Genomic DNA, 13,534 nt, shown 5'->3' with positions numbered 1-13,534 from the left:
TTCTATTTAAGCGGCTAACTCACTAGATTTGTTTACCTTATATAGTTTTTTAACTTTATGCATTCCAAGTGAAGACTTAGACCTAGAGAAAGACACATGTTGCGTTGAATTTTCACTTAGGGCATCAAATAGTTCCTAAGTGTTAGCCGGACTCTTACGCAGAAAGGCTCCATTACTAGATGCATCAACCATGTTTCTATAAGAATCAAAGAGACTATCATAGAAAATCTGTATTAAGTGCCATTGAGCAATATCATGGTATGGACACTTTCTTAGAAGATCATTATATCTTTCCCATACATCATGGAACTATTCTTCTGGGATTTGGGAAAAGGCCATGATTTCTTTTCTCATTTGACAGGTTTTACTCACTGTGTAGTACTTTTTCAAGAACTCTTGTTGTAACATATCCCATGTAGAAATGGAATTTGGTGGAAGTGAATACAACCAAGTTCTTGCTTTGTCCTTGAGAGAGAATTGGAAAAGGTGCATCCTAAATGAATCATTGGTAAGAGTGGTCAACTTGGTAGTTGAACATAATTCCAAGAATACATCCAAGTGCATATAGGGATCCTCTGTTGCAAACCCTTGGAAAGTAGGAAGCATTTGGATCACAGCAGACTTGATCTCAAAATGGGTTGTATCAGCATCCGGAAAAACAAAGCACGAAGGAGAAGTGTATGTGGTAGGAATAAAATGGTCCCTCAATTGTGGAACCCGTCCTCCATTACCATTACCATTACCATTACCATTGCCATTACCCGATGCATTATGATTATCAACCATGTTATTAGAGGAAATTCCTATTGTATTCAAATATTTTTTAAGTTTTCTTAATTGACTAAGAGTTCTCTCTATTTCAGGATCATGCACTAAAGGTTTTGACCGAGAATGACAAGTTAACATGCATTAATACCACTAATCCTAAAAGTGACAAAAATAAAATTTTTCCAAGTAAAAGAAAACAACAAAAATTCATAGAAGGTTTAATAAACCAAAGCTTTTTATCCCTTAAGCATCTTTGTCCCCATTGCTAATTTCCTGTACCTGAAAAGAAAAAGAATTAAGGTGAGATATCAGAAAGTCTGAAGACAGGTAAACTAAAAATAAAACTAATTAAAAACTAAACTAAATAACAAATCTCCCTGGCAACGGTGCCAAAAATTGGTTGTGTCGCGTTATCATTAATTTATAAACTAACCACTCGCAATAGAATGAATCCTTGCAGGATAGCACTATAGAGAGGGTGTCGAACCCACAAAGAGATGAGTATTAATGTTTTGCATTCAATTAAGGCCTTTTGGTTTACAGGTAACTGGTTGAAGTGTTTAATTGGTTGTCAAGACTAAAAATAATACTGAAATTAAACTAAAATTAAGTTAAAGTGATCAGAGAGAGAAAGGTCTTAGGGCTTTGACTTCACCACAATCATCGTACTATGGTTAACTATTTTAACTCTGGGAATTTAACGAATTATATTTTAAATGAATTGAACTCAATAAAATTTGTTCAATTCGGGTTTTAAAGAAAGATGTTTTATAGAATTCAGTTAACTATAACCTATCTGGGGTTAGCATGGACTATCCACCTACTTACTCTAACTACTTTAACTACTTTATAAATAATCCATCTTTCCTAAGCATAGACTATGAAAACATTCTTTTATAAAAATATTAGAACACCATTATATGACCTCTATTCTTATATCCAGCAGGGCTCCGCCAGATACCATCCAATAAGAATAGGTTGAGAATAGAGAGCAAGCAGTTATATTTTAAGACCAGGTAATAACAATTTGTAATCTATTTAAAGCGTTAAATCCAATTGAGTTGTCTCAATTACTCATAGTTATATAATCAAAAACATAATTTACATTAAAATATCCCAGAGTTAAGAACAATCAAACCATAATACTATATTGGGTTACATCAGTGCCCTAAGAGAGGAATTAGCTACTCATGACGATGCCAGATATTATTTGTGTTAGAGTTGTCTCCATCATCACGGATGACACTTCTCTTCTCAGGATCTTCACCTTCTAAGGTTGTGGAAACCCTAAAAGCCACCATTACAGTATCAGCCTTCTAAAATAATACGATAAAAAGGGACCTCTTCTATCAAGGCTTATGCCTTCTTTTATAGAAGAAAATAAAGGTTGGGTGGGCTTTTAGGTCTTCTGGTCCATCTGGAATAAGATACGACTTATAAAACAATCCCGTAACTTAAATCTAATATATCATGGAAGGCTCGAGCTTCAGGAAGCAGGGGTTGAGGTTTGAGGTTCAGGCTCGAGCTTTAGTAACAAGGATTGAGCTTCTTTGGATTGGTGCTCGAGCTTCAATAAATGGTGCTCGATCTTCACTTTGGTACTTAGCCTAATTTCTTCAACTATTTTTGAAGCATCTTTTTGTTCCAACACTTAGAATATTTTTGGGCTTCATCTCTTTCAACATTACTTGATCCAAGCTTCATGGGCTCGAGCATTAGGTACCGGGCTCGAGCTTTGGGTAATGGTGCTCGATCCTTGAGGTCTGGCACGAGGCCCTGGGAGCTTGGTTCTTCCGTGGAAATCAACTCTTCAAATTCCGATGCCTTGTGCTAGAGGCTTGAGGGTTAAGGCTTGAGCACCCTAAGGTTAGTGTGATACCCCTCGATTCACGGGTGATCAAGTCCGAGCACAGATCCGAGGGATATCAAACAATTAATATTTAAATAAACATAGATTACAGAATGAATTCCTAAGAAAATAAATATTAAAGCTGAAAAGAATTCTAATTATAAAATCCTCAAAAGTTATTATTGTAAAACCAATAATCCAAAACCTCCATTTATTTACAACTCAGGAATCCATCTAGTGGACCCCTAATAAAATCCCAAACCGTAAAGAGAAGAACTGAAACAAGTCCAAAGCTAAATATAGAAAGTAATCCTACATAATCGGAGGAATGAGTGTTTGTATCTACTTTGCACCTCCAAGATCTAACCCTGGAACTGCCGAACACTTGAAAAATAAGAGAGTGGGTCAGGCCCACATGCAAGTCTTATCCTACTACGATCTATACAGAAACCCAATACGTAGATACATCCTAGATAGCTCAACAATATATAGAGTAGTCCATATATGTATAAGTACACACTATAGGACGCTCACTTGTCCAATAGATCTGTCTCAGCCTGAGTAGAGATACCATGCAAATCGCACATAATGTGGTCATGTGTACCTAGACCTACCAGGGAACAACACCTATATCCAGCTATCCATCATAGGTGATATACGCAACCTAACCATGGTCTTGAGACTCAAGCTCATACCATAGCACCATAACATAAATATATAGAGTCCGTTTACGATGTGTCATGCAAAAGGTTTGTTGACCTGACACATAGTTATAAGTAGGACTTAACTTTTGTAGTTAATCCATCTTATTTCAGAATAGGTAGGACTTAGTGTTTGCACTAATCCATCCCCAATATAGGTAGGTCTCAGCATTTTGAACTAAGCCGTCCCTAATATGCCACCGTCCCATACCGGTGCATAAACATCCATGTAAGTAGGACTTAACTTTTTATAGTTAATCCAATTTATTCCAAAATAGGTAAGATTTAGTGTTTTAACTAATCCATCTTTAATATACCATCGTCCCATACCGATGCATACCATCCTCCAAACAACATAATTGTTAAGACAATAATTGTTATTTATTAACCATTAGCCAGGATATGCATAAATACAATTCAATATATATATCACGGCATTAAGCATTCATTACAGAACCGAGAAATCACATTCTAACTATTTTAAATTGCTAAAATGAGTCATAGTATTTAAATCCTCCAAATAAACCATAAATTGATACAATTAGTAGAACATATATATCAATTTATTTGAAACCAAGCATTGATGATTTTAAGAATTTACTATGCTTATAACCCTGTTTAGACATAGTTAAACAGTATAAAATTATGTATAACAGAAGCTCCAAATCCTAGCAAGTAATTTGTTTAACCACAACGATGAGTAGTCTATAGGTTTTTCCCTAAATCCACCTCGCTCCATTCCCTAATCCAACTATGAATTAATGTTTCCCCATGCTATTACAGGTCCATTACAATCCCATACACCATTTAAAATAGTTTAAATGAAACGAGGAAACCCAGTTCAGTCCAAACAGCCCTTAAGTACCAAAACTATGCATTTTAGGGCGAGAGCAGGCTCTCTCAAAATTGAGAGCCTGCTCTTTTGAATTGAGAGCCGGCTCTCCACCTTTGGGAGCTGGCTCTTGGGTGTTGGGAGCCGGCTCCCCACATGTGGGAGCCGGCTCTTGCGTTGTGAGAGCTGGCTCCCTCCTTTTGGGAGCCTGCTCCTTCACCCGTAAGAGCCGTCGTCTGTTTTCCTCTGTCTTCTTCGCCTTCGGCTATTCTCAAGCCTCTGTATTAATTTTAAATACTTGTTCTAAGGTTCAATATCAGTCCCAGATTAACCATAAAGAATTGTTATACAACCATGACACGAATTGAACACAAGATTTTAACACAAAGGAAGCAGAATTTCAGTTAGAAACTTAAAGCAAACTCAAACCAGATTAATTCAATGAAATTAAACACTGTTTAAACATGCATAAAAGACATGTTTTAGCATTCGTTTAATCCTTGAAGTCTACCTAGGCATGCACAGAACACGGGTTTAAGGGAAAGAGATGGAATAGAGACTTGCCTTCGGTTTCAGTTTTGAAACCTTAAACCTCCGTCTCTGAGTTTTCCGACGTAATCCCAGACTGCTGTTCCACCTCTGTTGCTCTTGATTTCATCTACGAATAACCACTCCTTCCTCCTCCTTGGTCCAACCTTAGTCTAAACCAAACCTTAGCCTTCCTTCCTTTGTTTTTCTCTCAAAACTCTCTCTGCCTCTCACTATCCTCTGTTCGTGGTTTTAGTCGTAAACCCTAGACAGAACCCATATGGTAGTATATATATACAGACGCCTCTAAACCCCTTAGTCCACTTATAATTAGAGAAATAAAATCCTAATTAAATTCTAGTCAGCCTCTACGTGAATCCTAAAAGAAAACTAAAACCTAATTTAATCCAATTAACATAGTTAAATAAATAAAACAACTACGTCCATGAAAGCAAATAAAAATACTACAATTAATGCTCTACAAATTTTCAAATCAGATTAATTCAACAATTACCAAAATACAATTAAATAAATAATTAATCAATTAAGTCAAATAAACAAACAAATACATAAATAAAACAAAAAAAAAAAAAATTTAATTAATTACCAGGACTATCCTTTTAAAATTAGGGGTATTATAGTTAGGCTCGAGCACCCTAAAGATAAGGCTCGGGCTCTTAAGGTACAAGGCTCGAGCTTCAATGCCTTGCTAATTTTTCTTCTTTTACTTGCATGGCTCGAGCCTCAAGACTTGGGCTCGAGCTCTGGATCTTGAATTTTTTTAAACTTCATCATTTAAGCTCTCAGCTTGCTTTGGATGACCGGCAACGACTCTATAATCTTTGGATCAGTCTTTTCATCATAAAAATCCGGTTTTAACCATTTCTCTTGGAAAGTACCTACAAACACACATTAAACATAAATCAGTCTAACAAGGGCTAGATATATCACTTTAGGCCTTAACATATGTATATTTAGGGGCTTGAATATGCGATATTTAGCGTTCATCAACATACTGCTGCATGGAGATAAAAAAAAAATAAATAAATAAAAATAAAAAGTTTTAAAAATTGTGTATATTTTACACATTAACACATTATTGTAGATGCTCTTTGGGAATACAAAGTCGATACATATATGTATAGGTGATAGACATATATACCGCAGTGGGTAGTGTGTAGCGGTGGTGATACAAAAAAAGAATAAACCCTTGATTTATACATGGTGGTGGTGGTGGTGGTTAACGACTTGGTGGCAGTGGGTGGTGGTGATGGTGATACAGATGTGTGTGTGTGCGTGTGTGTGTACATTTTGTGGAGATTGGTCTGGTGAGAAATTGTGATTTTATTCGATGAAAGTTGCAGGAACAAAAAAGAGTGAGTTTCAGGGCAGAGAAAGAGATATGGAGATGGAAAAGAGATGAGGAGATTTGAGAGAGAGAGAGAAGGGTCAGGAGAGATTAATGCGGGTGTTCTTGGGTTTGTCTCTCCAGGAAAATAGGTACGCTGGTAGGGGTGGTAAGAGAAAATAAGAGAGAGAAAATGAGTAAAGAGAGGGGGTGGGGGAGGTGGTGGTGGTGGTGGTGTTGGTGTTGGTGTTTGGTAGTGGCGTGTTTATCTGTGGGTTTGAAGAGAGAGAGAGAGAAAGAGTTTTGAATTTGAGAAAGGTAATTGAGGTTATTGGTAGCGGTAATTTGTCCTAATTGTATAAGTACCTGTCAAATATGAAATTGTATTTGTATAGTTTATTGTATTAGTAATTACATTGTGTTCAATGACTTTATATACATCCATTCTTTTTCCGTATATGTCATATTTGTAATTAGGCCTCCAAAAGTAGTCATTTATTAAAAAAATTCAATTAGAAAATGTTTTATTTTTATTTATTATTTATTATTTTTTGGTGTTGAGATTAAGGGAAGGGGTGTTTGGTAGGTGTGTATCCTAAAAAGCAATGACAATTCTTCTAGATGTGTTGTGGTAGTATCAGAGACTCAGACGCGAATTAGACACATGGACATAGCTTGAGTATATGTCGAACACGGCTAGAAATGTCCTGAAATTTAAATATTTTTTTCTTGGACACAATTGGAAGACGCTACGGACACGATAATGACATGTTTTGGACACTTTGAGGACACAAAGAATGTGATTTTATAATTTTTTTTTTTTTTTTAAAGAATGGGATTCAATGTAATTTAAAATATATTATTGGTTAATTAAAAATATAAATAAATTGAAGAAAACAAAAATAACAAACATCTAACTCTAAGTTCTAAATTAGTGATTTCATTCATGATTGTATGGATAAAATAAATTATTATTTATATATATAATAATAATATATTATAAGGTAAAGTAAAAAAAAAAAAAAAAAAAAAAAAAAAACCCTTTGAACTATTAGCCTTTTGCAAAAAACCTATATGTCCCTGAACTAATAATTTATTACAATTAAGGACAAACTCACCACAAAAGATTATTTTACCATGCTTTATAATTTTTTTTTTATTAAATTATTTTATTATCTTTTCTCTTATATATATATATCATAATTAGGTGATATTGTATTGATAAAAAATTGGTAGGATTAGTACATCATACCCTCACATTAGGAACACCTTAACTATAGAGGAATAGAATCTTATCTAAATATTAATTTTATCATTTATATTAATTTTATTATTAGTATCAATTTATCATAAAAATAGAAAAGATGATAGACTTATAACTACCATTTTTTAAACTGATTAACTTATTATTAAAATTTTATTATTTATAATAAAATTTATTCTATACTCAATTTAAAATTTTTTACTTTAAAAAAGATACTTTTTTTTTTTTGTCCATACAATATATTCAAAAAAAAAAAACATTAAGAAATTATTTAAATTGTTTAAAAATTTTCCACTTAAGATATTTATTTAAACAATTAATTTCAAGAATTAAAGGTCAAATTATGCAAAATTAATAGAGAATATGTCATCAAATTAGTATGAATTTTTTTTTTTTTTTTTTTCATAATCTATTTTAATAAAAAAAAATTGTTTTAAGTTTAATTCATTAAGAAATGATATTATGATTATTTAATAAAAAAATTAGCTCAGGTATGGAGTCATTTTGTAATAAAATGTGATAATTGAGAAATTTTCTATACTTTACATTACATTATATTATTATTATTTAACATATCCATAAAGTAGGAGTCCACTTTCTTAAAAATTTTTGTATCGCCATTTTTGTATCATATCATATACGGGTTCCAAATTTGTGTATAGTATTATACTTAGTGTCCCTTATTCGTATTCAGGTTCACGTTTGCCTGTAGACCATACTGATTCAAAACATTGCGACTGGGCTTGTGAAATTCAAGTGCACATAACGAAAAATCGTCTGATAAAGTGATGGTAAATATTATATTGGCCTTGGACATGGCCAGTATCTTTCATTTGCTTCACAAATGAATTCCATATTAGAATTTTTTAGATAATTGCCCCGTGATTAAAGGTTTTGCAGTCTATTGATATTTTTTTTAATTTTTAAATTGAATGGTGAGACTAGTTTGAGTTCTCAAGGACAAAGTGAGTGGGTAATTGGAGTGTGTATTTCTTGCGAATGAAAAATAATAATAATAATAATTACCCTGTGAAATGGAGGGACTGAATGTGTCGGATGAGGGATTATTGGGTGAAGCAAGTTAGTTGCGCCCAACAATACCCAACCCGAGTTAGGGTTGGTCTTCGGCTTGATTTGTAATACTAGGCTTGGTTATGGGCTAGATTTTAATAATAGGGTTGGTCTTGGGCTTTCTGTTCTTGCCCAATGGCCTTGAGTTTATATGTTTGTAAACCGAACCTAACCTGAAGAAGTTTCTATAGTAATTACATTTGCTACTTTTATTATTTATTATATTAGAGTTGAATCCAACCAATCCATTTTCATCCAAGGGCTAGTATACATCCTAAATAATCACTTTACCTCTTCAGAACTTGTAAGAACCCTAATCCACTGATAAAAGACGATTCACCCCCACTTGCTTCCAATCATCACACCACTTTGAAGGTGTCACAAGGAGGACGGACCTAGAACTTTAGATAAGGCAGGCATAATTCAAATTATAATAATTTTAGGAGGGCATTAGCAATATTTTAAGAGTATATAGAGAAAAAGAAAAAGAAAAAATAACATGGTATATTAGTTAAAAATTAAAAATTTAGGGAAGGGTGGGTTGCAATTGCATCACCTCACTTGCTAATAAGTCTGTTCCTGGTTACAAGACATGTCTATAACATGAATACATGTGAGACACAGCTCTACGTGTCTAACACAGCTAAAAGTGTGATAAAATTTAAATTTTCCTTGCTAGAAGCCGGGCATGAAAATGATGAGGACAAATCTAGGACACTTCAAGACACCATTGGTTATTTTGCAATTAATCTCTTAAAAAGGGAATTCCAATGTCAATCTAAAACATGCTATGGGTTAATTGAAAATTTGATATAAAGTTACAGAAAAAAATAACAACATTTTCACTGATTACACTCCAGATAATGCAGATAAAATCATGAATAATATATATATATATATATATATATATATATATATATATTTTTTTTTTTGTGTATATACTATATAATAATATATATTATATTATGATTCTTTAACATAATCCTATCCTTCTCAACTTTTCGATTTGTGGCATTGTGATTGCTTTGTGAAGTTGCATTTTGCATTTACAAGTTCCTTTGAGATGTTTTATGGTAGTTTCAGAGCTGAATAGGTGTAGTTTGCTGGTTTTATTGATTTTTAAATTATTTTTAAATTATAATCATTTACAACACAATAAATCAATCACACAAGCAATAAAAATAAAAATAAAAATAAATAAGAAATTTAAGGTATGACACACAATTTTTTATGTGAAAAACATCAAAGAGAAAAATTATGGAAACCTAGCACACACTCTCTTTCTGGCTAAACAATATACCCCAGTCCGCTATTCGGAATCGCTGATTGTTAGCAACTCTCTCTCTCTCATTCATTTGGGTGTTTCTCAAAAACTTTGACGAGTCTCGGCTACATATAAGTAAAAAGTAAAATAAAATTGACACAAATCTAACACATTGACTTATGTGTTAACAAGTGATTGACCCGGAACCAAATAATCCTGGAAAAGCTGCCCGAATTGCATCCAAATAAAGGGTATTACAAAAGGTTGATAAGCTGTAAAATCCAAGAATCATAAGAGTATGCAACGAGAAGAATAGGACATCTGAGTATGTTTGGAATTCGAAAAGAAGCAGCATCAACAAAAGAACTCCAAAAACGGTGGATATGCAAATATTCGAGGTGGTACTGGTTGTCCAAATTACATGGCCAAGTTACAAAGTCACAGGGGCTTGTGAACCAAACAGAGTGGGACCGGAATCCAATTATGAATGATAAAGTAAATTTCACTCTAGCAAATTAATGACATATTCTCATTATTATTAAAAAAAAAAAAAAAAAAAAAAAAAAAAAATGGGGAAAATATAAATTAATGACATATTCTATTTCTATTGAGAAAAAAAAAATGGAAAAAAGAAGAAGAAGAGAATATGTCATTTCTCATAAGAAGATGAAGTTTAAAATGCAGATTGGCACCCACCAAGAAGCAAGCATAAGCATCAATGAACCATAATCTAATTACTTGGGGTTCAATTCTAAATGAAAATCTTTTCATGTTTCAAATTACAAACACTTTTTTTTTTTCCCTAGTTACAAATTACAAACACTAACAAAATAACCCGCAAATCCAACAGCATTTACGTGTTTTAAATCTCTAAAATTCTCCTCCCTTTCACCTTTTCTGCAAATGACATAATAATAATAGTAGATGAACTAAGAAAAAGAAAGTTTGTCAAGATAGAAGAGGAAGCAGCAACTCCAAGTGAAGAGAATGATTTTCCTTAATGTGGTCTGGCCAAGGAAATTTTTCCGGCACTTTATCATGAGCTTCAGTCCATTTCAAAAAATATCTTTTGAAAGTTGAAATATATTCCAATTGCAATAAACTTGATCTATATCACGACTATTTCTATCAGGATTCAGCAAACTCATTCATCAATTTAACCATACACGCTTCAATCTCAACAGCCATCCTCATCACCTAGGGCTGCAGCTACGTAGTACTTACTCACCTTGTAGAAAGTCGAGAGTCCAAGTCTGCAAAGGGAAAAGTGGTTGTGTGAGTTTTACTTTTCCAACTTAGATTCAGCAAACTCGTTCCTCTTCTCAACCCAACTGGAACCAGGTTTCTTATGGACCCCCATAGCCTTCATAAGCTGCCTCAAATGCTCAACCTCTTTCCACTCTCCATCAGCAGCATAAATATTTGACAGAGACACAAAACCAGCAGGTCTCTTTAATTCCATCCTCAAAATATCCTCAGCCATCTTTTTAGCCAAATCTCTTCTTTCGTGAATTCTACACCCATTGAAGAAAGCCCCCACAACTGAATCTGTAATTTCCATTGACATTTCGTTCACCAAATCATAAGCTTCTTCCATCCTCCCAGAACGACACAGAAGATCAACAACACAAGCATAATGCTCTTTGCTGACTTCAACCCCATAATTCTCTTTCATAGACCTAAATATCTTTAAACACTTCTCAACTAAACCACCATAGCTACAGGCACAAAGAACACAAATCAAAGTGACTTCATTTGCTTGCATTCTTTCATCTTGCATCCTCTGAAAAAGTTGGATTGAGCTATCAACCAAGCCATGCTTCCCGTAACAGCCAATCATAGCATTCCATGATGCTACATTCTTAACGGGAATTTTGTTAAAAACATTCGAAGCGTCCTTCACAGACCCACATTTCGAGTACATGTCAATAAGAGCACTAGCAACAAAGACATTAACACAAAGTTCCATCCTATATATGAGGCCATGAATTTCTTTTCCACTTCGAATTGAACCTGTTGATCCACAAGCAGGTAGCAGTCCCGTGACGGTCACCTGATTGGGCTTGAGCCCAGCAATCAACATGTCCCGAAACAACTCCATAGCTTCAACATATTTTTGGCTTTGAACAAATCCTGAAATCATTGCATTCCAAGTAACCAAATCAGGAATGAACCCTTCTCTTCTCATTCTAGAGAACAGTGTGAATGCGCTATTGCAATCTCCTCTCCGCGCATAACCTGCTATCATTGCATTCCATGTAAACTCGTTCGGTTCCAATCCTTCCAGCTTCATCTGCTCAAACAAGACAACCGACTGATCAATCTTTCCCACATTAGAATACCCACAAATCATTGATGTCCAAGAAGCAACATCTCTCTCAGTCATTCTATCAAACACCTGCCGGGCATAGCGCAGATTCCCACATTTATAGTACATATCAATTAAAGCATTACCCACAGATACACCTGACTCAAATCCCATTTTACTTGACATAGCATGAACTTCCTTCCCCTTACACAAATCCATTAAACCAACACAAGCTTTCAATACAATGGAAAATGTATAATTATTAGGAATATTTCTTGATTTTTCCATCAAAGAGAAGTACCCAATTGCCTCTTCATAATACCCATTGAACGACGAAGCGAAAATCATCCAATTGAATGCGAAAACATTTGGTTTTGGAGTGCTTTGAAACTTCAGCTTAGCAGACTTCACATCCCCACAAATTGCGTACACACCAATAATCCTAGAGTTCAAAGACAAGATGCTCATATTAACACCAGAAGCTAATAAGAAAGCATGAATTTGTTTGCAGGGTTTCAATGCCTTCGCTTTCAGGCATTTTTGCAGTAGCAAGCTCAAATTATCCAATGACAAGATGTTTGATGTCAACAATGGGTACTTCATCCTTAAACATAGTCCTCCATCAGCAACAATTAGATAATCCAAGATTCTATCAAAGCCTACTTTTTGTATAACAAGAGAGTGCCCATAAGACTCACGCCAATCCTCAACTCACCTCACGACTCACGAGTAGGCCTGTAAACTTATTGGATTCGGATCGGATCCAATCAGTCAAATTCACATTAGATTTGTTAAGTTAAGATTTTGAATTATTTTGAATTTATTATTATTATTATTATTATTTTTTTTTTTTTTTTTTTCCAAACAAAAATTAAAATGACATATTGTGATGTTTCTAAATTTTCGTCATTTTTTATTTTTTCGAATTTTTGTCGTCGTAAGGGCATTTTCGCCTTTTATCGTTTTGAGTATCGGATATCGTGGGGTGTGCTGGTTGTGTTTGGAGTTGGTTAGGACATTTCATTGAGTTCAAGGCTCTTTGAAATACAAGATTTGTCATTTTTACATTTTTTTCATTTTCGGGCCGGACGGTCCCCGTGTGGGACTCGCTACCGGAATTGTTGCATACGGGTATTTTAGTTGGGTTCATTTGTATCATATTTATTTTTATATATTGTGTTTTAAGAGATTGTAAATTAAATGTGTAGGCATATATGTATGTGTTGTAAAATAAGAATAAAAGAAAAAATGAAAATTAAAAAGAAATTGGTGGGACTCACCACCATTTTTAAGTGCTCATGAGACCACACCCTTCGTCTCATTCTCTCTTTCTCTCCCGCTGTTCTCTCTTACCCTCCTCAAGCTTCCATTTTTCTTTTCCATCTTACTTCAAATCTTCAAAGTTTGATATCTCCCTTAATACTTAGAATTTTTGAAAGCCGTTTGCGGCAAATTGAAGCCTACGACAATATCTACAAGTTGATCGGAGCAATTTTTAGTTTGGTGCACTCTAGGAGGTTCGAGATATAAGGCACAATTTGGGAATTTTGACTTAGATTGAAGTAGGGGTCTCTAATACTTAAATTCTTGTTCCTTTGTAA

The 13,534-nt window shown here is 34.2% G+C and overlaps 1 protein-coding gene across 1 annotated transcript; it reads right to left on the bottom strand.

Moving 5' to 3' along the window:
* Positions 1 to 10,175: 10,175 nt before the first annotated feature.
* On the bottom strand, positions 10,176 to 12,819 carry LOC132311324 (pentatricopeptide repeat-containing protein At5g59600-like). The gene has a single exon (XM_059809199.1). The coding sequence runs from the start codon at positions 12,534 to 12,536 to the stop codon at positions 10,908 to 10,910; it is 1,629 nt and encodes a 542-aa protein (XP_059665182.1). The 5' UTR covers positions 12,537 to 12,819; the 3' UTR covers positions 10,176 to 10,907.
* Between the last annotated feature and the right edge of the window lie 715 nt (positions 12,820 to 13,534).

This window comes from Cornus florida, unplaced genomic scaffold, assembly GCF_030987335.1.
Source record: "Cornus florida cultivar Cherokee Brave unplaced genomic scaffold, ASM3098733v1 CherokeeBrave_3.0.0_Hap2_Chr06, whole genome shotgun sequence".
NCBI lineage: Eukaryota > Viridiplantae > Streptophyta > Magnoliopsida > Cornales > Cornaceae > Cornus > Cornus florida.
The sequence above is the reverse complement of the archived record's forward strand: the minus strand, read 5'-3'. Positions and strand labels throughout refer to the sequence as shown.

What these genes read in the sequence shown, in the direction of transcription:
- LOC132311324 (XM_059809199.1), bottom strand. Translation starts at nt 12,536, where the DNA reads ATGAAGTACCCATTGTTGACATCAAACATCTTGTCATTGGATAATTTG.